General features: G+C 32.9%; 1 protein-coding gene across 3 annotated transcripts; it reads left to right on the top strand.

Moving 5' to 3' along the window:
• The first annotated feature begins 277 nt into the window (after positions 1-277).
• Positions 278-26484, top strand: Nep3 (M13 family metallopeptidase neprilysin 3). 3 transcript variants are annotated; one of them, XM_013319419.1, is made up of 15 exons: positions 278-447; positions 5648-5758; positions 16649-16814; positions 18156-18365; positions 19886-20099; positions 20499-20571; positions 20952-21272; positions 21375-21472; positions 21859-22022; positions 23096-23278; positions 23618-23779; positions 24185-24374; positions 24876-25006; positions 25320-25459; positions 26074-26484. In XM_013319419.1, exons 1-15 carry the CDS (start codon positions 415-417, stop codon positions 26248-26250), a joined length of 2373 nt encoding a protein of 790 aa, XP_013174873.1. In that variant the 5' UTR covers positions 278-414; the 3' UTR covers positions 26251-26484. The 3 variants fall into 3 exon arrangements, with proteins under 3 accessions (XP_013174873.1, XP_013174872.1, XP_013174875.1); XM_013319418.1 differs by lacking the exons at positions 278-447; positions 5648-5758 and adding an exon at positions 10370-10955 and having other exon boundaries at positions 26074-26483; XM_013319421.1 differs by lacking the exons at positions 278-447; positions 5648-5758 and adding an exon at positions 15434-15489 and having other exon boundaries at positions 26074-26483.

Here is a 26484-nt window from a genome sequence, read left to right as displayed (position 1 = left end):
GAAAACAATACAAATAAAAAAGCCAATCAAAATCAAAGAAGTTACCTGTTTAAAAATGATAGGACTGTGACTTCTAACATTTTTCCAATAATCTATTCCTGTAATTTTTAAGAAATTTTGTTATTTTATAGGAATTACTGAAATAAAGACTGTTAATTATTATTTGCATTTCGCACCGATAGATGGCGTTTTAATAAATTTACACAATCGATCATTACATTTGCGAACAGTAGCAAAACGACTCAAGTCGAGTCCCGACCAAAACATTCAATCGGGCCATACGTCGGGGTGTACCGATTTTTCGCGCCCGTTTTATTGCACGGGAATAATATTACTAAAGATAATAAATTTTATAGAAAAATCAATGTGAAGTGATACTGAGTGTATTGAGTTCTTTTAAAATTCAGCACATCCATGCCATCGTTACACCTGAAGCCTGGAATTACGGTAATGTATTATTTATGCGTGTGATTTTATCCAGCATATTTGAGGCTTTGTTGTAAAAATAGAAATGAAATTTTAGTACAGACATGTGTTCAGAAAAGAATGTTTGATTTTACAATTTCTTAATTTTATTAACAACATTTAAATATAGCAAATTTACTAACCTACAAAAATGTACTAATTTTAATTTTTACAACAATGTTCTTAGGTCTTATACTTAAAAATTATACAATTTCTTTCTTGATCCTTATAAACATTCCTATAGGGATATCAGTCTATTTTATTAAATGTATACGTGTAAAAATACATTTTTTATATTCATGTACAATAAAATTCTAATTTTTTATACGTATATTTGATACTTCAAAGTATGTGTATATTTTTATTTAACGTTTATATTTAGAGACGACGGATAAAGGACGTTTAATGTAGTGTACTAAGATTTCGCATTTTAGCTCTTATCTGACATATTAAGTGCTGTTCCATCAGAATTAGTTGATAACACACTCCCGTTAACCAAGGGCATGGTTTTACCTTGTCCTTTTTACGTATAAGAAATCAATCTACACCTACGCAGTCTATAAAGGAACGAATTCTGTATGCGATGTAAATAGTAAATAAACAAAAAAAAAACTGAAATCCCTTAAAATTGAGTCATTTTTTGTACACCAATTTTCATTAGCTTCAAAATCTATTTATGCATTGGTTCAATAATACGTAGGAGACGAACAAACCAAAATAACACTTTTTATCTGTTTATTTTTAGGCATATTCGTTTTTTTTTTGGAGCAAGTACTGGCCGTTAATGATTTGACAGCTGTTAATTAAAAAATCACTGTAAGAGAAAAAATCCGAGCTAGTTGCCGTTGCCGGCATAATCCAAAATATTGGCATTAGTTAAATTTCCCTTATCCTTAAAAAAACTGAGATGACAATGTTTTGTTTGTGGCTATTTCTGCAGTTAAAATCAAAGGTTGGATTTAAAAACATGTCTTAGAAATAGTTACATACTTTTAAAATACCCATCTTAAACCCATTCAGAGGCGACAGAAATAGCAAAAGATATTATCGTGGGGTTGAATTTCGTATTTTATTTTGAGTTGAAACTCAACTGTGAGCAACTCTATCTACTAAATTATATTTGCTTATTTATTATATCTTTTGCCCGCGATTATGTCTGTGCGAAATTAAAAAAAAACTTAATCATGTATGCCAAATCAGGAGGGTCTGTTCAGATGTTCTTGAGATAATTAATAAGAAACATCCATCCATACATTTAAACTTTCGCATAATGTTACGTAAGTGTATTATTATAGTTGACCTGTTGCTACCTTTAGGAGTTAGGGTTGCCAACTTTCAATAAAATAACAAACACTAACGAGAAAACTACCACGAGTCAACCCTTGTTGGTATTTAGCATCCTGCCTCTATATCTCGTTCTTATCCAATGCCTAATTTAAGTAAACAGAAGTAATTCAATTTCTATATGTTGAAAAAAAAGACTAGCTAATCTTATAAAGTATAAAGCAAAAAAGTATTATACCAATTGTACTTTGTCTATGGTTGAAGGATTGGCTGTTTCCGGCGGTGACAACCCTAAGGATTGGGCGTCGCGTGCCCTTGACTTACCCCTGCCCGTGTTCCTGATTGATTTTTACCCAGTTGGTTAACGCCTAGCAACCATTTATTTAGCATTGTTTACCCACACCAACTAAATTTTAATTAATATTACTTACAAGCTACTGAAAAGCATTTTTTTCGTGAGTAAACTTTGCGATATTAGAATATTCGAACTTCAATGTAAACATTGTCTTACTAATATAATAAATGCGAATGTTAGGATAGATGGATGTTTGTTAGAATTCGAGAACGGCTGTATGAATCTCAATAAAATTTGACATAGATGTAGAAGATAGCCTAGAAGAACAAAAAGGTTTTTATTTTTTTAATACCGCGCGAACGGAGTCGCAGATGACTGCTGTTTAACAAATATTTTTTTCAAATAAGTACTGCCCATTTCAATGGGTTGCTTTACCATTGCTTTAATAGTGGAGTAAGCTATATTAAGTTCACGTGAGTCTAACCCAGACGGGCCTCAAGATGAAACTGTTCCAATGTAAACAGCTTACAAGTACGTATTGTTCAAACTAATCACTTTTGGCAAATATTTAAAGTGTTTTGAGGTAAAAGCTAACAAAGTTATTCTTTATTTTTTATATCATAAGGTGGCAAACGAGCGAGCGGCTACCTGAAATCGCTAAAATAGCGAAGTGACCGTTGCCCATAGACATACGCAATTGCATATGCGTTGCCTACCTTTCGTCGACGGAGGAGAGGATGCACAGAAAGAAAAAATATTTTCGCTTTCCATGCATCCTCTTAGATCCTCAATATTAGAAAATCTAAATATCCCTTTGAGTTTGTCGTAATGTGAGAGTAGTCAACGACACGATTCCAGCGTAATATCGTCTGCTATCAATATTGGAGTTTTATTTTGTTACGCATGCGCAAATCTTGTTTGCGTTGCGTACATATCTATTGGGTGTAAGCTTGGAGCTGCCTTAATACCACAACTTTATCAAGATAAAAAACGAAAGCATACAATTTATGTGATCTTTAATGACCTTTTCAAATATAAAGAACTAGCTGTCGCCCGCCATTCCGTCCACGGGGAATTAAAAAAATAGTATCCTATTTGTTCTTCCAGACTACGTTCTACATCTATGAGAAATTCCAGTGAGATCTGTTCAGCCGTTCCGGAGATACCTTCAAACAAACAAACATCCATCCATCTATACTACTACTTTTATAATATTAGTGAGAAGTATGATAAGATAGTAATGTTAGGAAGAAAAGCCGAAAATGTGGCAGTGTATTGACCCAACACTAGCCTTACTAAAATGTCGACGTTTATGTCCCCTCACTATTCATTCTGACACTGGACTTTGTAACGAAAGCACGTCATTCGCGCTAAAGGATTCTAATTAATAATGTCTAAAAGTAAGAAGCAAGATTAAAAAGTCATAAAAATATAAGGGCGCAATTTCATTGATCGATAAATCAGTCGTCACCTAACAGGAGTCCTCGTATACAGGTTAACAACCGAGGTAAAGCGTCGTACGAGGATTTTAAGGAGTATAACGCGTAGTAAGGACAATCGCCTAATGCGGGCTCTAACGACTAATGTAAATACGCCCTAAAGAAAACTCCGTCACACGAAAATGGAATAAAAAAATAAAATGCTGAAAAGGTCAAATCAAATTTCTTTATGAAACTCGCATATTATAATTGTCGATAGCAAAGTTTTTTTAAGGGAAAATAATATCAGTTCAGTGGTTTTACAGATTAATTAATTACAAATGCATCTTTTATTTTTAATAAAAGTAAAAGAGAACTTAACGAATGTATCAAGTCAATGCCAGATGTATTGTAATCCAGATTCAAAAGAATCTAGATGTTAACTTAGGCACACGAAAATCTAGGATTAGACAAAGCTTTTTGCATGTTTAATACTTTGCTACACTATATTTACTATGATTTGACGTTTATATTTATCAACCTTGTTAAAAGCTTTTCATATAAATGTATAATCTTATCTGAAAAGCCATCAAAGTCCTTGCTTTTATTAATTTTATCGTCACTTTGTTATGGATTATACAAAGGGTTTATTTTAGTAGTTTTTTCCTTTATAAACTGTCACAAAATGTACACCCGCGCAGAATTAAAAAATCTTAATTAGTAGTCTAAATTTCAGCGAGATTCGTATAGCCGTTCTGGAGATACCTTCAAACAAACGTCTATCCATCCATCCAAACATTCGCATTTATAATATACTAGCTGTCGCTCTCGATTTCGTCCGTCCAGAATTAAAAAAAAATTAAAAGAATAGCCTATGTGTGCTTCCAGGCTATGTTCTACATGTATGCCAAATTTCATCAAAACCCGTTCTGACGTTCCGGATATATCTTCAAACAAACAAACATCCATCCACCCAAACATTCGTATTTCTATTAGTAAGAGAGAGTATTTTAAATTATGTATATTTTATATAAACAACACTAAAACATATTATATGTAGTCTATGTTTTCATCAAACTGAAATGGTAATAAATTTAAATACAAATGTTTCTCCAGTGGAAACGCCCACTAACCTACATTCCTGTCCACCATATTTCAATTATTTCCCGTACAGGAAATGAATTGTCCTCAATAACGCGGGATTAGTTTTTACGGATATTGCTCTATCGAACGATCGAAGCGCAATTTCAAGTTTAAATTGCTTTGTAGAGAGGACCGTATTTTCTAGTATAAATTTAAGTTTTTAAATAAAAGAATATCTCTATAGTGTGGTAATGGTGAACTTTTACTGGCTAATCGTGGGTTTCTGAGACCAAAATCCCCGTTTAAATAACAGTACCTGGATGACCGAGCTTTGCTCGGTATTTTTTTTTAATTTATTTTATTATTTCTTTAATTATTTTAAATTGTGTTTTATATGCAATTGTTGTATATATATATATATACAAGAATTGCTCATTTAAAGATATAACATTGTTAAATATCTCAGTTTTGTCAAAATAATGACAAGGATGACTATATGTTTTATGGATGATTATTCTAGAAACCCACGGTTAGTATTTCTTTTATTGAATAAAGATACCTACATGATAAAAACAAGTGTGTCGCCGTTTAAAAACAAAAGAAGAAAAGCTTTCGCGTTCTTTTTTATTTTGTATTAGCACTGCAAAGGAAAATTCAAGTGAGGTCTGCTTTGCAATTCGACTTTTTATCCTAACATCAAGTTGTTATTTTGAATGAAGATTAATGAACCGGAATAAACAATGTGTACTCGCTTCGTTTCGTTCAGCGGAAGTTTTTCATTAACACATGACTGAACAATTTATTATAATTATTCGGTACAATTTAATAATTACGTTACTACGGGTTATTCAGTCAGGGTAGGCTCTGAGCCCCTCAGTGGGGACGTATGAACTGATGTTGATCGACTCACGAGCACTTAATTGACACTAAAAAGACGAAATATATTTTTAATTGACGTAACATATAGGACGACTAAAATACGACTAAAACTAATAAAATAAATATTTTAAAAATAATTATTTTATTATTGCAACCTTATAGACTAAAAAGGTTTTAATGAAAAAATAAGTTTTTAGTTTTTAATAATATTATTTTTCGACAGATGGCGCGCTACAAGAAAACCGGTTTCATGGATGATGACGCTGGCAGTATCAGCTCTATTCAACTGAACGAGGGAGTGCGATCTGGAGGGACTCACATCCGATACCATATGGTAAATATGTCGCTCTTATATTAAGAATTTTAGGCTATTTACAATACAGTAATGAAAGTAGTATACCTACTAACAACGTTTATAATTTCTTCTTGCAACTTTTATTCAATAGTTTTATATTTAGTAAGAAATTATTTATAATTGGAGAAAGGAATTCAATCGTTTATTCTAAGACAATATACAGTAGTAATTCTTTGTGTAAGTAACAACGCGCCTGCTATAAATCAATAGGCAATATATCGAGATAGCACCACAGATTGCTTTATAACCAGGCGTTATTACGCTTGAAGTAAACTCGTACTAAATGAAATATATAATATCACCTTAACTTATTTTATTTTGTTTAAACATAGAAAAAAATTAAGTAACAAAACAGTTTATAAAATGAGTTTAAATACGCAAAAGTTGCAAAACAATCTTTTTATAATAAATTTCATACAAATATCTCAATTCTTTAATACAATATTTGAATATCGTTACAACATTGTAACTTATTCAAAGGTAACGCAAATTATCGTGCTTTAAAGTCATAGAAGGATACCACGTACATACTACGTACATGTTTTTGGCGTAATAGAGAAAAAGGATAGGCTTTAAAATACGATCACACATCAAATTGTAATCATAATAAATAAATTAAAACAAAATCAACAGCTTTTAAAACTTATATGTACAAAAATTTCGTGTCATAATGTTCGCGTTAAACTCCAAAACTATTAAACTAATTTTTATCAAACTTTTTAAGCATCTATTTTGGTCCCATTTCGGAGATAGGGTAGTTTTTAATATCTCTCTTAATCTCAATTATTGTTTATTACTTAAATTCCGTATTCATATACTTAAATTATTTGATTTTTATCTGATATTCAAAATAAACTTCCTTTATATTATAGTTTGGTGTTATTAAATTTTTTATATTTACATGTAAAATATAAAATTCGCACACGTTTTATTTACAAAAGTAATATATACATACAGTCAGACGGTTTCGCGGTTCTCTTATTAGCGAGCATGTTATTTATTCAACAATTTAGTGCTATGTAGACTAATATATTGTTCTTTGGTACATTTCCATACGTTGACAAATGTATGACGTCATAACTCAATAGGGAAATAAAGATACCATCGATCTTGAATTAGTTCACGTAACTTTAGAACGTAATTAAATTTAAAAAAAACTTTATAAGCCTATGTGTTCTTCCAGACTATGTTCTACATCTGTGCAAAATTTCATCAAGATCCGTCATGCTGTTCCAGAGTACCTTCTAACTAACATCCATCTACCCATCCATCTGAACTTTCCCATTTATAATATATGTCAGATGAATACGTGTAAGTATGTATAATTAGGGTAAAGTCCCGTTATATGTTGAAAACTCGGTGAAAAATATTTCAAACTAACACCTGCCCGCGACTTTGTCCGCGCGGAACTAAAACAAATCTAGTAATAAATATAGCCCATAGCCTCAACCCTAAATAATAGATCTATGTAGGAAGAATTTGGGTAAGTTACGTGAGCATACAAAATAAAAAAATCAATACTAACCGTAGGTTTAAAAACATATTGTCATCTCAGTTTTGTCAAAGATAATGACAGGGATGACGATATGTTCTAAACGTAGATTTTGATCACAAAACCCCACGGTAAGTAATGGTCGTATTTACGTATAAATAAGCAAATATTTTTAAAGATCGATAGCGCCATTGTCGTAAATAATTAGTCAAAGATCTTCCCGTCATGCTGAATTTTCAAATCGCAATTTTCCTTTCGCGCTCCGCTGAACGCAAAATAAATGTATAAAAAGATGACGTCAAATGCAAAAAGAAAAAATCCAGACAATCTTAGATTTAACGCACGACAGCACTAAAGCAAAAAATCATATATTTTGTTCATGTGGGTTTTTAATACTTTAGTTTTTATTTAATACTAGCTTTCGCCTGCGACTCCGACCGCGCGATATAGAAAAAGAAGTTAGTAGCCTATGTATTCGTCCTGGCTATGTTCTACATCTTTGCCAAATTTAAGCTAGACCCATACAGCCGTTCTGGAGATCCATGCATCTATCCAACTAAACATACGCATTTATAATATTAGTAAGATACGTAGTTAAGGCAAAACACTAATTTATTGTTAACAAATATTAAAGTTGTAAATGACGCGCTAAAATCTAACAAATTCACCCAAAAACGTGAAAAAGCCAGATATTCTTTAGTAATATTTTATATTAACATTTAAGTAATTTCCTCAGCTAACTTTACAACACACGATACAGTATTAAGCGCGTTTGAAATAAAGAAACTTAATTAAAATTTAAATTACCTACTAAATAGAGTCAGACGTCAGAGTAAATTAAAAACATAATTAACGAACGAAAAGCGCCTATTTAACTTTGTAAAGGCATTTTGTATTTTTCAATACATTTACTTACAACCGTGGCTTTGTTGACAAAATGTTTTGTGATCTCTTTTATTGGATTTGATAAAACTGAGACGAACAGAATAATTCACACTGTGCAAGTGCTAAATATCTACATTCACGTATGTAGCAACTAAACTGCTCTTACTGTCCGAGACTTATTCAAAACTAGCAGTTGCCTGCGACTTCATCAGCGCAAAATTAATAAGAAAAAAGTAGCCTGTAACTTTAGCTATCTTCTCGCCCAAGTCCTTTCAAAATCAGTCCAGCCACTCCGGAGAAATATAGGAACAAGCACGGCCACGCGAACAGACAAACAGAAACACAGACAAAAAAAAATTGTATTCCGTTATCAACTACGCAATTAATTTGTGTTTTTTTTTCGATATAACACAGACACTCATTTTTTAATATATAGATTCAAATGTTTATTCAAAAACAAAATCCTATTCAACTGGTGATCGGCTTAGCTAGTACTTAGTTTGCAGACAGATATAACAAGATTCAAACTCTATAGCGGCTCGCAATTTGGCACTCATTGCTCAAAACAAATTGAATTTCGAGGCACATACTTTTGGCACCGATCTACGCAGATATTCTACTAGCTTACCGCGAGCTGTAATAACTTTTGGATGGTACTATACTCTGTTTATCTCGCAAAGCCATTGTGCGATCCGGGGTATTTGGAGGCTTGCTTTTGAAAGCATTTCAAAGCTTCCACTTTACCGCAACCCTTTTGAATTGAATTCACTCGCTTTCTTTTGGTAGTAATTCCTTTTGTAAATAAATTTAATATTAAAAATATTTATAGTAAGTTAATACAAAGATAGAAATTTCACAACAATTTAACTTTAAATAAGCGAGATATATATGTTATAAATGACATAGAGTTCTCTAATATTTTAAAGAAAATAGGACATATAAATTGTGTTAATTAATTTCAATATGCTGCAGCGAATATGTTTGAATCTATATTCAAAAATAGGAAGTACAATAAGACCTAAAAATACGGAACATATATTGCCTATTTCTAGACCATGCAACGTCTATGAAAGACAGAAATGATGACTGCTGCCTGCTGAATAGTCTGAACAAATGTAAGGCCTTGAAAACCTCACATAAAACCCAAACAAACAACTCATAAATTAGGTGGTTAATGTACTCCTAGATATATATGTTATATTTTCATAACTCATCTGTATCCATTGAATGAATTGACGTCCAGTATTATATAAATAAATATATAAATAAAGCTTATGTATCACATAACATTATCATCATGCAAATTATCCCAACACGGCCCCAAACATTCGTGAATTTATCCCCAGTTGTAGATAAGAGATACAGTAGTCAGCGTACAAAAGCTGATCTTACTTAAATTGTGGTGTGACCATAAAGAAGAATTTTACAGGACACTATGTGTAGTAATTGTAACCGTATAGCTATCTCTGTCATTCAAATAGACTAAGAGATGTGAATGAATGAAATACACTAATAAAACTTATCTTATAGCCATCACTAAATTTGCCTATACGGTAAAACTGGTGGCGATAGTCAAAAACATGTAGACTAAAATAGAATGTCATCCTTTTGACGTCTGTCAAAATGTTATAATAAATTGATTACATTTATAAGTAAAACATATGCAATTGCTCAACATTTTTTTTGTTTAATACATGATTATAGCGCTATATATTTTTATTTGTAATAGATAAGTCAGTTGTTGAGTCATAATAAACAAAAGTAAGATATAAGAATATGCACAATAAATGAGGACTGTGACTCAGTGGTTTGAACTTTCATTAAACAAATATTTGTTTAGTTTGATTCCATTACAGAATTCAAACATCCATGAATTATGAAGACTGTTTTACAATATTTCATTTCTTGAGGCAAAATACATTAAAATTAAGCTTTAAACTTGAGATTTAAATATAAATAAGTCCTTAATAATATGGATTATTGATAAGATTTTAAAAAAACTCACATAGTCAAAGGAAAACTGTAATTGAATACAAGTATCTAACACGTATACAATTTAGATGAGTTTAAGAGGCACCGCTTATATCAGTTTAAATTCAGGAAAATCCGTAAAAAATCTGAAGGGATAGTCACTGTAACGCTGGCTGGTTACAGCATGCGCACGCGCCGATGTAAACACAGAACCGATTCAGTTCAGTCCGACACGCGCGGCGCATCACATGTCCGCGATACAAAAATAAATAATTTAGGCACGTTTTATTATAAGCAGACTCCGTTCAGTGATATACTTGATCTCTATAGTTGTTTGTACAAAATAACCTTGCACTTGTAACGTTTAAAGATGACGGCAGTAGATGTGATTAGCGGAAAATAATATTTTCCGGAAAATCTTCTCAAAAAATCAGATTAAAATATGTATTTAGCTTTGTGATCATTAAAATAAATAAAATACATCTTTAAGTACAAGTTATTTCGTGTTTAATAAAAGTGTTATCGAGATAGATTGAAAAAAAGATGGCATCAATATCTCAAGAGCCACCATCGCCGACTAATGATACCCCGGATGACACACCGTCCCCTTCACCCGCCCCAGATGTGATAAACAAATTCAACTGGCTCAAACAAAGCAGGAACGCGAGAAATAATCCTTTTGTAAAACCTCGTCCATCGTTAACAAGAGAAAGCTCGACAGCTGAATTGTTCTCAAGAGAAAATTCAAGTCAAGATTTCTTTCAAAACTCAAGACTGAACCTTTTCGAAACAGCTCCGAAACCGGAAAACTCTCAAGGATATAAGAAGGTAGGATTATGGAATATAAAAACCATAATTATAGGATGAGTGACAAAGCTAATTTATGTAGCGGAGTCATCCATATATACGAGAAAACTATGGCAGTTCCTTGTACTCTCGCTTAACCATTTCGTTCATATAATAGCAAAGTTGATAGGGCACGTTTTAGACGTATCTTGTATTGTTATTAGAATACGTAGTAAGATACTGTATAATATTAATGACGTGGTTATTGAAGACGCTAGAGTATTAGATTACTTGTGTCATGAAGTTTGCCTCGATGTTGAACTCATTGTCATAGTAAAGGGCTAAGAAATTCGCCTTTAATACTATAAAATACACTACTCTTATTAAATATTATTTAAATTGTACTTCGGTTCAGTTCTACTAAGCGTTTATTATTTCAACCAAATTTTGTATGTCTTGAATCCTATCAAGTTAAAATTCAAGATTATAATCTTGTTGTACATTCCTGCTGCAAGCCATTACTTTTAAAAATTCTGGTCCTTCGAGCCGATATTATTTATTATACTATCCCAAATATTTTAAATAAACAGATCGCCTAATCTATATATTTTACGTGCAAATTAAAGAACGTAAAAAGGTAATTCCTAACAAATTCAACAAATATTTAGCATCTAACTACGACAATATCTGCCTTGAATAGCCTCTCGTATGCGTAAGGCGGAAGACTGATACTAAACAGACGCGTTGACGTCACTGATTTTCTTCCAAATATATTAATATGATTTACATATCAAGAACGAAAAATATTTATTTAAAGCAGACGTAGCAAATTATATTTCATTTTCCTTATCCCTTATTTGTTAGATTTAATAATTGAAATATTACTTTTTAAATTTTGGAACATCAAAAAACTAAAAATCAGTAGTCAGTTTTATTGTGAACTAGTTGTCGCACGTAACTCCATACCCGATGAATTGAAAATAGTTAATTAGTAGCCTATGTCTTCTTCCAAAATATGTAGAACATATATATGTGATAATACGTGTTGGTAGGTATCGACAGAACGGCTCAACGGAACTTCATGAAATTTGGCAAACATATAAAATATAGTCTGGAAGAACACATAGATTAATCATTGGGTTTTTTTAATTCCGCGCGGAGTTGCGGGGCGATAGCTAGTATCTAATGATAACAAATTTAAAAGACAATTATAACCTGTTTTCTACTTATAGTTGTATATTTAATAGTATTAACATAATGTTCGCTTTAAAGACATAGTACTTCGTACGACAAATTGCTCAATTACCCGCTCAGTTAGTCTCCATGTTACTGCCAACATTTCGCGCCGCGTTATTTTTACTTCACTTCGGTATTTCAGGACAGAATGTTTTCGATTCGATACACGTAAACATTTACCTTTGCTTATATACGGTGAAATTAAAAATAATAATAGTTACTAACAAGGAAATTAGGATGCTTAGAGATATTGTAAATATTTTTATTAAATCCAAATATCTAGAGTATTTTGCGATGTATCGATGTTAAAGTGTAGTAACGCCGCACTGTTGGACTTATCTCTTTTGATATAGGACAAAATGTATTGTCCGAGATATTAAGAGGTGGCATAATACTATCAAAGGTTATAAAGAGTATCTGGCTCGAAGGACCATTTTTTTTAATAAACATTCTGGTATATCTGCCATTCTCTTATAAATATTTTTGTAAATAATCGCATTTGTAAGATGAAAACTTATTTTTTTTAATTTAAAAGGGATGATAGATGATACTAGCTATTGCCTGCGAATCCGACCGACCAGAATTAAAAAATATATTAGCCGAGTTGTATCATGACATCTATGCCAATTTGCTACTAGAACCAGTTAATTGTTCTATCCATTTCCTAATTTAGATTATTGGTAAGATGCAAAATATACAATAAAGTGTATGTCTTTACATTTACACTACATTTTTTTGCATACATTTTTCTCGGACACATGTACGTTTGCAATTTATTCGTATTATACGCCCTTGACACAATCGAATACGTTTATAGTTATGTGTAATTTATATTTACGATCAATTCGCCGTGTAAATAGTGCGGGCGGAATATGGCCTATAAAAGTGGACTAACCCATGTTGAAGGGTGTGTTTTTATTGGCATATAATACATGTTGTTGTACATTAATCCGACGTTCTTACTGAAAGGAAACATCGTGATACCTACACGTATCTGAGAAGAAATTCAAAGATATGTATGAACCCGCACTAGGCCAACGTGGCTGACTATTGTCAACCCCTTTTTTTTCGCGGTAGTTATGTGGGATTCTCCTCCATAGCGGAGGCATACCCACTAAACCTCTCTGTTCCTCCAACGCGTAGGGACGGGACCACGGGCACGCTTTCGCTCTTATCCGCGGCCCGACTATTGTTAACCTTAACTTAGTGAAGTTTCCGAGCCCAGTAACGACTAATAGTGAGCTGGACTGTGTCAAATGAAACTCCGTAATCCTTGCCTACTACCCTTGATTTCGTGCGTGTATTCTTACTTTAGCATTGATTAATATACCTTTGTATGTTAATAAATAACACTGGAATATAAAAGAACAATACTTAATGTATTTCCTTTCCTAAACAAATTTTATGACCTCGTATCGTAACATACATTCAGGTTTAACGAAATGCATGAATAAACTATCTTTCAATATTATAAATGCGAAAGTTTAGATGGATTGATTCTTCTATTCAGTAATGTTTTCGTTCCCTATTACTCGTACATTCAGAGTTATAAATAATTATATGACCTCTCACTCGCACCTGTCTTAGCAGCAATAATAGTGATGTACAGATGTTTATCGATAAACATATGACGTAAGCTACAGAACAATTACCAGAAATAACATTTCAATGACTTAAGGTCTTATTGATTTAGAAATAATAAATAAAAATATATAAGTACCATATTATAACAAAAGTATTGAGTCATTTCTATGTAAAATAATATTCAATATTACAAAAAATAGATTCCAGCTTGATACCTTCACGCGTTTTCGAGAAAAAGGGTCTTGACAGACAGACGGACGGATAACAAAGTGATCCTATAAGGGTTTCGTTTTTTTCCTATGGGTACGGAACCCTAAAAATCAAATAAACCTTGTCTTAAGATATATAAAATTACAGTTCTATATTTACATATATAAAAATCAATTGCTGTTCGTTAGTCTCGCTAAAACTTAAGAACGGCTGAACGGATTTATCTTATCTTGGCCTTGAAATGTTCGTGGACGTCTAGGGAAGGTTTAAAAGGTGAGAAAAATTCGAATTATTGCCGGGAACTAATTAAGTTTTTTTTTATTTTAGTGAAAAACAAAAATCTATGGTCATACATTTTTAGGATAAAATGTAGCCTATGTTATTTTAGACTATCTCTCAAATTCATCTAGATTTAGATCCATTGGGCCTTTGAAACTTTTACATTACTAATAGTGAGATAGGAAGAAAAATATAAGTAAAATATAAAGAAAGAATTACTCAATATCTTTTGTTTTGAACTTTGTACTATTACTGCATATTTAGTATTTATATAAATAGTAAACTTCGTTATCAATGTTACCAACGAGTCTAACTACGTTTAAAATAGTCAAATAATTTTAACTATAGGTCAATAACCTCATTAACCCAAAAACAACTATCATTTATTCGAACAATGACGTAACAACTGTCCTTACAACAATCTCTGCTTAAGATAATAGACGCTCAAATTGGAATTTTAAAAACATATGTATATAAGAGTGTTAGTTTACAATGTAACTATGGATTTTATATTTAATTTTAAGCTTTAAGTATTTTTTTTTGCAAAAACTTTTCATTCCAATTTTAAAAATAAGTATACAATAGCTGATTTAATGATTTTTATTCATGCGTAGATTTTAGGTACCACTTGCTTTACATGGCTCTTGGACTATAAGGGCCATTCAAATACTCTAAGAGCTTACTTTATAGGTATCCCAATACACTTAAAGACACTTTATTAAATTTTAGAGAACAATATCAAGTGGCTGATTTCGTTCTTTTCTTATCTGAAGATATCGTCCCTTTTTAAAAAGATGGTACTTAAAAACGATTTTATGGAATACTTTTTTATTGTTTTGGCTTCAGCATACCTCAAACTTGAATCCAATGACGTCACAGCAAAATGCTTGTAAATACCATTCTATAATTAAAAATGTACTTTAATTTAAAATATTTATAGGGCACTGTGCCATCAAAATTCATGACAACACAGTCCTTCTCAAACTCTTTAAAAAAAAAGATATTTTTTTTGTCCAGATTTTCCTGCAGTGGAAACCCACGGTAATACTGTGATCATACAATACATAATAGCAATATTGTATTCGTAATATAAAACGTGAACCATAATAGTGCGGAGAGACCATTACATTTGAATGTTACATATAAATTACGCTTAGAATAGCATGTTCGTAGCATCTCTTTGTCAATGGAACTATTTGATGGCTGGATATTGTCGTGCTGTGACATACCTTTGGAACTACTCTGTGTGATAAAAATGAAAATAAAAGTATGTATAATATATATTTATAAATAATAATCAAGGGAAGAATTGTGATTTTACAGTTTAGAAATGTAGGGGGTTGAACATAGAAGAGTTATGGGGTCGTCTTTGATACTAAAAAATGGCGTCATGGAAAAGTAAAAACAATCAAAAACAATCAGTGAATTTGGGCTACGTAGTTATGTTATGAAATGTCTTACTTTCACAGTTTTTTTAGTGAATTTAAATACAATTGAGCCTCCTAAAATCTGCCAGTGACTAACTATAGTATGGAAATTTATATTTTTCATTTAACAATTGCATTCTTTGTTTCGGTCATGTATTACATACATGGTATATAGTCGCTGCGTAATTATTCAAATGGGATTGTGCGTCACTCGTTACCCGTATATAATCGAGTTACTCCTATCGATGCAAATTTCATTGTACTCTCCCATTTACGATGGTATATAAATAACAAAGAAATATTTAAGGATTATAATAATTCTGGTTTACTATCATCATTTGCTATGCAGCAGTGCCCGAAAAGTTAAAAACGTAACACTTTTTTCTTTAACTATATCTGAGTCTTGACCCTCAAGAGGTGCGTAGCTTTTCGAGAGCGGTTGTAGATCTTCAGTGTAATGAAGTGGGGAAGTCTCGTCAAATTTAGGTGACTTTGTTTTTTCTTATCTTGCCCCCGGTTGCAGAAGAGCTCGCGAAACATATTTGCAAGCTAAGAAAGTGTGGAAAAAGTTGAAAATCACTGGTAGTACTATTGTACATTTTTGTGATAGAAATCCGTCAGATCAAAGAGTTATCAGTAATCGAACCAACCTTTACTTACAATCTAAATAAAACCATGAATAGAATATTCATCATGTTTTCTATTATAAATATGAGTCAACAATAGTTTTTACCTTTCTATACAATTAACAAGATGGTTTCCTCGTTTATATTTTATTTTATTGTTTTTCTTTATTATAAGGTTGTGATAACCATTGTCAAGTCTTAAAGAAAATAGGAACAAACAAGTAACTACGAACTTTCTTTTGTCTATTTTCAATTGTTGTACACCTTACTTCTGACTAATATTATAAATGAATGTTGAGATGGATGGATGGATGTTACTTAACAATGTTAACATTTTGTTCTTTTACAGTAATTCTGTCTTCTATCTTTCCAGGGCGTATCCCTCATTGGATGGCATCAGCGCACCAAATTAGAAAGAGTTCTGCTAGTTTGCTGCGCGGTCCTGCTCTTAGCAACATTGCTGGCCACCTGCATACTGCTGCTAATCAGGAGTCCTTCCTATCTACCAGTCCCGCCCTGTTACCGGCCGGAGCCCACAGGTAGGAAGCCTTTTCCACTAAACGACTATCCGCCCGATCTAGAGTTCGGAACTAGGGTTCCATAACATAGGTCATAGACTTAGTCTTTGAAAATATCAGAAGCTACAAACCAAATAAAAATAGTTGTCTTGTTTGAACATAATGAATCCTAAGAGGCAACAAAAACTAAAGACCATTCGTAACTTAAAAAAAAAAACGTCAAGGATTCCTCTAAACTTGTACAAAGAAATGAATACCGAAACGTCTACTAAATATTAAGGGAGATATAGAGGAGATTGTTTATTGTAAATTTCCAAGCGATTAGACAGGATATCAGCGACAGGGGTGGGTATACGAAGGGCGAACTGACCCTCAAGAACACAAGGTCAGACGAGATTTGTGTAATCTTAAGGTTGTTGCTATACGAATAAGCGGTAGCGTTTCTAAATTATTGACTTTAGTTCAAGTGCATAGTAGAAACAAAATATAAAATAGTAAATACAAAATATTTAGGTACCTTTTCCTTGTCTCATTGAATTTCTAAGAAAAAAAATTGTCTAAACTATCTAATTTTCATGTAACTGTAGTGTAAAATCGTGTTTAGATACAAAATATCTCTCAATGTTTTAGCATTATCTTTGTTCTCACACATTCTGCCCTTATGTTTTTGCTTATGTTAATGCTTTATGCATACTTCGCGCCCTGGGGGGGACGCGGCTGTTATGTGGGATTCTGCTCCATAGCGGAGGCATACCCACTAAACCCCTCTGTTCCTCCAACGTATCGGGACGGGACCACGGGCACGCCTTCGCTCTCGTCCGCGGCCACACATTCTGACCTAGAACATATACTAAAAGTATCAATAGAAATTTAAAACTCTTTAAAAGTTGTCACGTGTTTAATGCTTAGTTATCTTTATATGTATTTATATTTGAATCGCTCAGTATATCACTATGGTATAGGTATAACTTTCCTCGTGCGAAACCTAGTAATTGTTTACAGACTTTGCGGTCTTTGTAGAATTATTCTGTATTCGCACATATATAAATTTTATGTATAACCTCAGTACACGTTGTTTTAAACAGTTACATGGGGTTTTAAAAGACGTGTAGTATTTGATATTGCTATCTCTGCTGTCTAAAATAGATAGAAAGGGATAAGAATATATTTCGTACGTGACCTTGGGAACCCATAGTATGGTTTTACAGTGTCGTACCGACATAAATGGTAACAGATTTTTAATCGTCGAATGTTGTAACACAGGCTATCTCTATTTTTACTTGGACAATGAAAAGGATAACAATATTCTAGTGCTGATGATACCACATTTAAGACTCAATGTACTTTTGTGTTTCTTTCCAGAATCTAACGTATGTCTCTCCAGTTCGTGTATTTACACTGCAAGCGAGGTTATAAGAGCGTTGGATGAGACAAAGAATCCTTGCGATGATTTCTACGAGTTCGCTTGTGGAGGATGGATCAGAAATAACCCGATCCCAGAAGGAAAGTCCAGTTGGGGCATCTTCAGTAAGATTGAACTTCAGAACCAATTGACTATCAGATATGCGCTTGGTAAGTTATTTAAAGCTACAATAAACGCGAACAAATTACTACAAAACAATTACTTTATATAGTGGAACCTAAGTAGAATTGTAGGCAACTTACAGTGGGTTTCTGATACCAAAATCCCCTTTTAAAACATATTGTCATCTCTGTTTTGTGAAAGATAATGATAGGGATGAAGATATATTTTTATACAGAGATTTTGGTCAGAGAAACTAACGGTTAATTATTTTTTAATTATTCGAGTGTCTAGGGGGTCATATGACCCCCCTGCCCTCCCTTTGGCGTCGCCCTTACTAACATAAATATAAATTCTTTGCTCTTATCCAATAAATGGCATTAGATGAAGCAATAGTAATTAACTATACTAAAAGGTAGATTTTTCTAATAAAGTATGAACGAAATACGTTTTTAAAGAACGTTAATTATTATAATAAATAACGAGAAACGTGTTTCTTTTCAAATCACTACACCGGAATACAGATCATGTCGATTTACTTATCAAAATTATCGTGCTATTGTTAATTCGACATACTTTAAAAGTATTTTAGAAATTGTTAGAAGTATTTTGTATGAATATTACATATAAGGATTTCTAAATAAACATATTATGATTATCGACTTTGGGTACGAAATATTTGTGCAATAAGTTATCATATTAAGTTATTATTGAGTTTAAGTTTTTCATATTATTATTTTAAAGTTACAAAATATATAAATTGACTAGCGGACCCGACAGACGTTGTCCTGTCTACACGTCTTTAATTCGAATATTATTTAAAATTTGACACTGCGATGGTAGGGCCGTCTGTCGGATCCAATGTAAAACATTCCAAAATCAACAACTACTAATAAATTAAAAATTAATTAAAAAACATTGTCACAGCACAACAGCGGACAACATTGTGAATCTAAACCATTCCCAGATCCCCTTGAACACACACAAAAAATTTCATCAAAATCGGTCCAGTCGTTTGAGAGAAGTTCAGTGACATACACACTCACAGACGAATTATATATAAATATAGATTTCTAAATGATGATATAGGGATTTGATAGAATTAGAGCCCGTTTACGTAAGACACTGGAATTTACATCAACCTCGTGTTCCTTAGACTTTATCAAAGAAAAATTTAAATATACATCCTTTTAGTGTAGTTTTGAAACACTGACAAAAACCGTCTACTCATTATTAAAAAAAGCTTGGCAAGTAGCCTATATGTTCTTCCAGACTATGTTATACATTTGTGCCAAATTTCATCGAGATTATTGAACAGTTTCAGAGAAACCTTCCTACTTTATATCTTACTAATATTATAAATGGGAATGTTTAGATGGATGGAAGTTTGTTTGTTTGAAGGTATCTCTAGAACGGCTGCATGTATCTCGCTGAAATTTGGCATACATGTAGAACATAGTCTGGAAGAGCACATAGGCTACTTATTAAGTTTGTTTTTAAAGTCGCGCGGACGAAGTCGCAGGCGATATCTAGTATCTGATAATCATGTGTGTATTTATTTACATTACAGAAAAAGTAAACATTTCCGAAGTGTCAGGTGCAGAAGCAAAAGCTAGGATATATTATGACGCATGCATAGACACGAATGAAACCATAGAGAAGTTGGGAGAGAAACCATTGATTGGTGTCATCAAACAGCTGGGAGGGTGGCATTTACTGCCTACTACTGTGACTAAACAACAAAAATGGGATCTGCAGAAATTGATGCAAGATGTACAAAATACGTAAGTAATTTCAATTTAAGCCCGGTTTCTGAAACCACAACTCATGTAAGCGTAGACCGCGTCTATTCAGTGTGGTCCTAACAAATCTCTCGTTTCTTCTACATTTATATATCTATATATATCCCGAATTGTTTCTTAAAAATCAATTAACTTACAGTTAATTTTTATTTAAACATTATTTAACTGATTTATTGTTGGTTTCTGAGACCAAAATCCATGTGTAAAACATTGTTATCTCTGTTTTGTCAAAGAGAATAGCAAGGATGATGATATGTTTATACAATTTTGGACCCAGAGGCTTGTTTTTTTGTATATTTTTTAGTATCATGATTTGACATGAAAGTAAAATTGTTTTTAACAGGTATTTTAGTTGGAATAGTTTAAGTTTCTTATTTACAGATATAATCTTGGTGGACTATTCAACTGGGCGGTATCGGAAGACGACAGGAATTCATCCAAACATGTCATTGTGGTAAGTTTTTTTTGCTTAATAAATGCGAATGATCGGATGGATGGATAGATGGATGGATGTTTGTTAGAAGGTATCTCCGGAACGGCTCAACGGATGTTTATGAAATTTGGTATAGATGTAGAACATAATCTGGACAAACACATATGCTACTTTAGTTTTATTTTTTTTTAATGCGGGCAAAAGTATAATAGTTTTATAAGGTTGTAATTTCAACTTAACTCAATATGGCTTTTAAGAATTAAATATAAAAAAAAACATCTCCGTAGAGGGAAAGGAAAACCTTGTTGTGATACTAGCTAGATGTAGATAGGCCTTAACTTAATTTTATCACTTTGATTTACTGATGCGGTCTTTATCTCTTCTTATTTTCCTACTTCCAGTTGGACCAAGGCGGATTGAACTTACCAACACGTGACAATTATCTCAACAAAACAGCTCACAAGAAAGTTCTAGACGCATACTTAGACTACATGACAAAGATCAGTGTGTTGCTCGGCGCTAACAAATCTGAAGCCAGGGCTCAAATGAACAAAGTCATTCAGTTTGAAACTGAACTGGCTAATATAACAACCCCATCTGAAGATAGAAGGGATGAAGAGAGTCTTTACAATCCATACACATTGAAAGAATGGCAAAAAGTGGCACCTTTCTTAAATTGGTCTATGTTCTTCAATGATGCTTTCAAATTGGTTAATAGAACTGTAAGTGTTTTTTCCGTAGAAAAGAACTAGATGGCGTTAGTGTCAAATTAGAACACGATATTGAAATGTGTAAAGCAATCTGATTTTATATTTTTTTTGTAGATATCTGACAATGAAAGATTGGTCGTATACGCTCCGGAATATTTTAAGAATTTGACTCGAGTCATCAGGAAATACAGCAGAACTGAGGAAGACCAAAGGTTAGTATTCTAAAATATCGATATCCGAGAAATTTTAATATCTTAATAATATTATAAATGCCAATGTTTAGATGGATGGATGTTTGTTACGAGATACGTTCAGAACGGCTGTATGGATCTCGCTGAAATTTTGCATAGATGTAAAACATAGTTTGAAAGAATACATAAGCTACTTATTAAGTTTTTTTTAGTTCCGCACGAAAGGAGTCGCGGGCCACAACTAGCTAGGTTTTGTAATACTAATCACAAAATATATTATCATATTTAAAGTAATAAATCCGAATCAATCCATTATTTTGTGAGTTATTAAAATGCTTCCGAATTTTCTAGAATAATAACCAAGTTAACCTAAGTCAGTTTTATTTTATGCGTCATATTTTTTCTAGGACAATAACAAGCTACATGATGTGGCAAGTGTCACGTTCTCTGTCCACTTACTTGTCCAAATCCTTCCGTGACGCGACCAAGATACTGCGCAAGGCGTTGTTCGGTTCCGAAGGTACAGAGGAGTCGTGGAGATATTGTGTAACTGATACTAATAATGCTATCGGTGAGTTAGTTCTTTTAATATTTATGTATATTTTTAATATATAGATTTAAGAAATAATTAAATCATAGAATTAAGGATAGGCGTTGATTCAAAGATATAATAGTTGAATTTGTTGACCTTTTCATTTAACTATAATAGTTAAATTTAACGTAAATTCACACAGGAAATATCGTCTGATTTCTCTCCACTAGTCTTGTGGTTCTGATTGTATATATTAAAATCGTTATAAAAATGTGTTTTTGATTAGTTGAAGAAAGCAAAATTAACAGTTTCGTTTCATTGACGTAAAAACCGTCAAGAACCCATTCTAACATAGAAGGAAACACAATTGTAAGCCATTTTGTATATTCTGTAATTTCTTAACGTAAAACGTTATTTAGTCTATGCTATAAGTCAATAACACTTTTGTTTATTTAATATAACAACATTAATCATTTGTATTACGATCCAAAAGATTATTTAAATATTTGATTCTCAAATATAAAATAGAAGTATTCAACTTATCATGTTAATTATCTGACGGTATTTCGTTATCGTAAATTAAAAGTATTGTAATTGCTCGTCTGAATGACGGCCATGTTTTTCTGACATTCGGGGAATGAAAAAGACAATGTAACAGCGGTGTTTTTGAAAAAGTTGTTTTCAATTCTAAAAGGAATATATGAGTTAAAGAAGACTGATTTATTTGAAAAAGTATTCTCCGGCTGTGACTCCCACACAATATAACAATGTTCTAGTTTTCTAGTGTTAAGTAAAGAGTTAGTCTTGTACTAAAAATCTACTCAAACAATAAGCTGGCTCCAGTTTAGTGATATCTTTTTTTGTGATTGATTGCCACTGTTTGCCTTGAGGAGGCATTTACAGCTTAACTGGGCGTGAGATGGCCGAGCGCAGATGGCACTCAGCTTAAACCTCATTTAAGAGTTAATAGCGATATCTGTTTCGGTTTAGATTTTAACATCCATATAGTTTTAAAAGTAACCGAAGTACTGAAGTAAATTCACAATGGATCTCTATACCGCGTTCAAAAACGTCACCAACGCCATCTAGTTTTATAAAACCAATGTATGCAGGTTTCGCTGTGGGCGCCATGTTTGTGCGCGAGGTGTTCCACGGCGAGGCGAAGACTCAGGGCGAGATCATGATAGACCACATCCGCACCGCATTCAAGGACAACCTCAAGAACCTGGACTGGATGGACGCGGAGACAAGACAAGCTGCCGAGATCAAAGCTGACGCTATCACTGACATGATTGGTGAGTTATTTGTGTCACTATCACTTGTCATCCTAGTCTGTAGTCTTACTTCTACTATTTTTTACTATATTAAGAGAGAAATGTTAATGCAATGATTTATCAATTTACCGTGGATTTCTGAAACCCAAAATCACTTTTAAAACATATTATTATGTCTGTTTCGTCAAAGATAATGACAGGGATGACGATATGTTTTACACATAGATTTTGACCTGAGAAACCAGCGGTTAGTACTACCGTACATATAAAAACTTTTTTAGATTTTTATGTAGATTACTTATACAATTTAATACGCCACTATATTTATAGTTAAATTACTTAACTGGCTCAATTCTACAGGTTTCCCTGACTACATATTGAACAAGGAAGAACTGGACAAGCAGTATTCAGATCTAGAAGTAAAACCTAACGAATACTTTGAGAATAACATAGCTTTTAATGTATTCACATTACGTCACGATCTCAAGAAATTAGACCAGCCTGTTAATAAGACTAAATGGGGTAAGTAGAGATGATTTTACGAGAAAAAATTGGCTTAATAAAGAAATCAACGGAGGAGCCTAAATCTATCAGTGAACGAGCACTGACTCAAATTGAAATCAGTTAGGAAATAAGAAGAAAAAGTCAGAGACTTTCACGTCTTGATTTAGACATAAAATTCTTTAATGATAAGTCTTCTCGTCTATCTTTGACTTTACTTTTTGAAAAGACTAGCTGCCGCCACTCCGTCCGCACGGTATTAAAAAAACACTAAATAAGTAGCCTATGTGTTCTTCCAGACTATGTTCTATATCTATACCCAATTTCAGGGGAATCCATGCAACTGTTCTGGAGATCCATCCATCGATCCATCCATCCAAAACATTCATATTTAAATGTTAGTAAGATTACTTTATTTATATCCAGGAATGACACCGTCTACAGTGAACGCATACTACACGCCAACAAAGAACCAGATAGTATTTCCCGCTGGCATATTGCAGCTGCCATTCTACGATGGTGACAATCCTAAGAGTGTCAACTATGGTGCCATGGGTGTGGTCATGGGGCACGAACTGACACATGCGTTTGACGACCAGGGACGGGAATACGACAGGTGAGTAATCTATTACTGCGGGCGAGAGCTAGTACGTATATAAGTTACACCGTTTTTGTACCAGATTATTCTACTTCTATGACAAATTTCAGCAAGATCCGTGCAACCGTTCTGGAGATATCTTCTAACAAACATCCATCTAGACTTTCGCATTTATAATATTAGTAAGATTAGTAATTAAAAAGCCATTTATAAGGGGACTATGTTTTCTTATAGACCATATGATATTTAAGATGAATATCATCAAGTCATTTTCTATGTCTAAGTAGGTTTTACATATATTCTGACAAAACCAACCGCACCTCTCACCGAATCAGACATCTTTGTCTGACTATATGATTAAGAATGGGTTTCCGAGTCCACTATCTCCGTTTGATTCATCTTATCTCTATTTTGTCAAAAATAATAACAGGGATGACGATATGTTTTATACAGATTGGGTCTCAGAAACCAACGGTAGGCGAATAAGTCTAGGTATAACAAAATAATTTTCTCTCCTAGATTCGGAAACCTTAACCAATGGTGGAACAACGCAACCATCGGTCGCTTTAAGAAGCGCGCTAAATGTATTCAAGAACAATACTCTAATTACTCTATGGAAGGACTTTATTTGAACGGCAAACAGACCTTAGGTAAGATATACTCATTTTTACAACATAGTAAAGAGAACATAAATACGCCTAGAATGTGCCTAGAAATTTGTAATTTCTACCTACTGTTAAACTGATTTACAACAAAAAAAAATAATAATATATATATAAGAAAAAATACAGATGAAATAAAAAAAATCTTTCTTTTTGAAGTCAATTAAAAAACATTTGGCACAATTTTTTTAATAATAAATTTATATATGTATTGACTAAATCTAAGCTTTAGAATTCTTAAATATGAAGAATTGCTTAAATTGTTAACAATATAATGTTATAATCTTGCATTTTATTCAAGGTGAGAACATAGCGGACAATGGCGGACTAAAGGCTTCATTCCACGCGTACCTGGACTACAGCAAGAACGCCAAAGTGAACTACACTCTGCCCGGCTTGAAGTACAACCATAGACAACTCTTCTTCATATCTTTCGCTCAGGTATATTATAAACTAACTGTGGCTCGCGACTTCGTAAGCGAAATTTAAAAAAATAGCATAAAGTATATGCACATCGTACATCACCTTTCCGTCAAAGTCATCCGCTTTAACATGTTCACACGAATTGTCCCGGCTCGCCTCGCCCGGTGAAATACCACGACCACACAAGACAGGCGTCAAGTGGAAGCTATTCCGCGTTTCGTCTGATGAGTGTGCGTCCCGGAGGTCTAATTTAGTCCTCTTTCCCTTCCCACCTTTTTTCTTATAAGGAAAGAATGGGAAGTGGAAGTGGACTTTCCGGATGAGAGGATGCATGGAAAGGGAAAATATTCTCTTCCTGTGCATCCTCTCCTCCGTCGATTAAAGGTAGGCAACGCATATGTAATTGCGCATGTCTATGGGCAACGGTCACTTCGCTACTTCAGCGATTTCAGGTGGCCGCTCGTTCGTTTGCCACCTTATAATATTATATATAATAAAAACTCTATTATTTAGGTCCTTCGAGCAGGATTTCTTTTAAAAAAATGATTAATGTTACTTAAACAATAATATAAATTAAACATTGTGATTATGATAGTAAAATAGAAATATAAAAATAAATTAAAATTTTCCAGGTATGGTGCTCATCGATGACCAAAGAATCAACCAAAATGCAGATAGAGAAGGACGACCATACAATTGCTAAGTATAGAGTTATCGGTCCTATATCCAATCTTAGAGAGTTCTCTCAAGAGTTTAACTGTCCGGTTAAATCTAATATGAACCCTGAGCATAAATGTGAGGTATGGTAAAGGGAATAAGGGTGATTTTCCTTTAGAGCTTTAGCTACGCTGCAATGTACTCGCAGCTTTCATTTGTATAGTATAAATGTAGACAATATTGACAGTTATTAAATGGATTCATAGATTTTCTAATTTTATGAGACATTTTTTAAATTTTCTTTTTAATATTGATTGTCAAATGATAAAGAACTTTTTCTGTGACTAAACATAAAAAGAAAATTGTTGAAATTTTTACGAAAAAAA

Source organism: Papilio xuthus, unplaced genomic scaffold (assembly GCF_000836235.2).
Source record: "Papilio xuthus unplaced genomic scaffold, Pxut_1.1 DF826159.1, whole genome shotgun sequence".
In the NCBI taxonomy this organism is placed as follows: Eukaryota; Metazoa; Arthropoda; class Insecta; order Lepidoptera; family Papilionidae; genus Papilio; species Papilio xuthus.
The sequence above is the reverse complement of the archived record's forward strand: the minus strand, read 5'-3'. Positions and strand labels throughout refer to the sequence as shown.

What these genes read in the sequence shown, in the direction of transcription:
- Nep3 (XM_013319418.1), top strand. Translation starts at nt 10,671, where the DNA reads ATGGCATCAATATCTCAAGAGCCACCATCGCCGACTAATGATACCCCG. An exon ending in ACTCTCAAGGATATAAGAAG is followed by an intron (nt 10,956 to 16,648) that starts GTAGGATTATGG and finishes CTATCTTTCCAG; the next exon opens with GGCGTATCCCTCATTGGATG. An exon ending in TCTTCATATCTTTCGCTCAG is followed by an intron (nt 25,460 to 26,073) that starts GTATATTATAAA and finishes AAAATTTTCCAG; the next exon opens with GTATGGTGCTCATCGATGAC.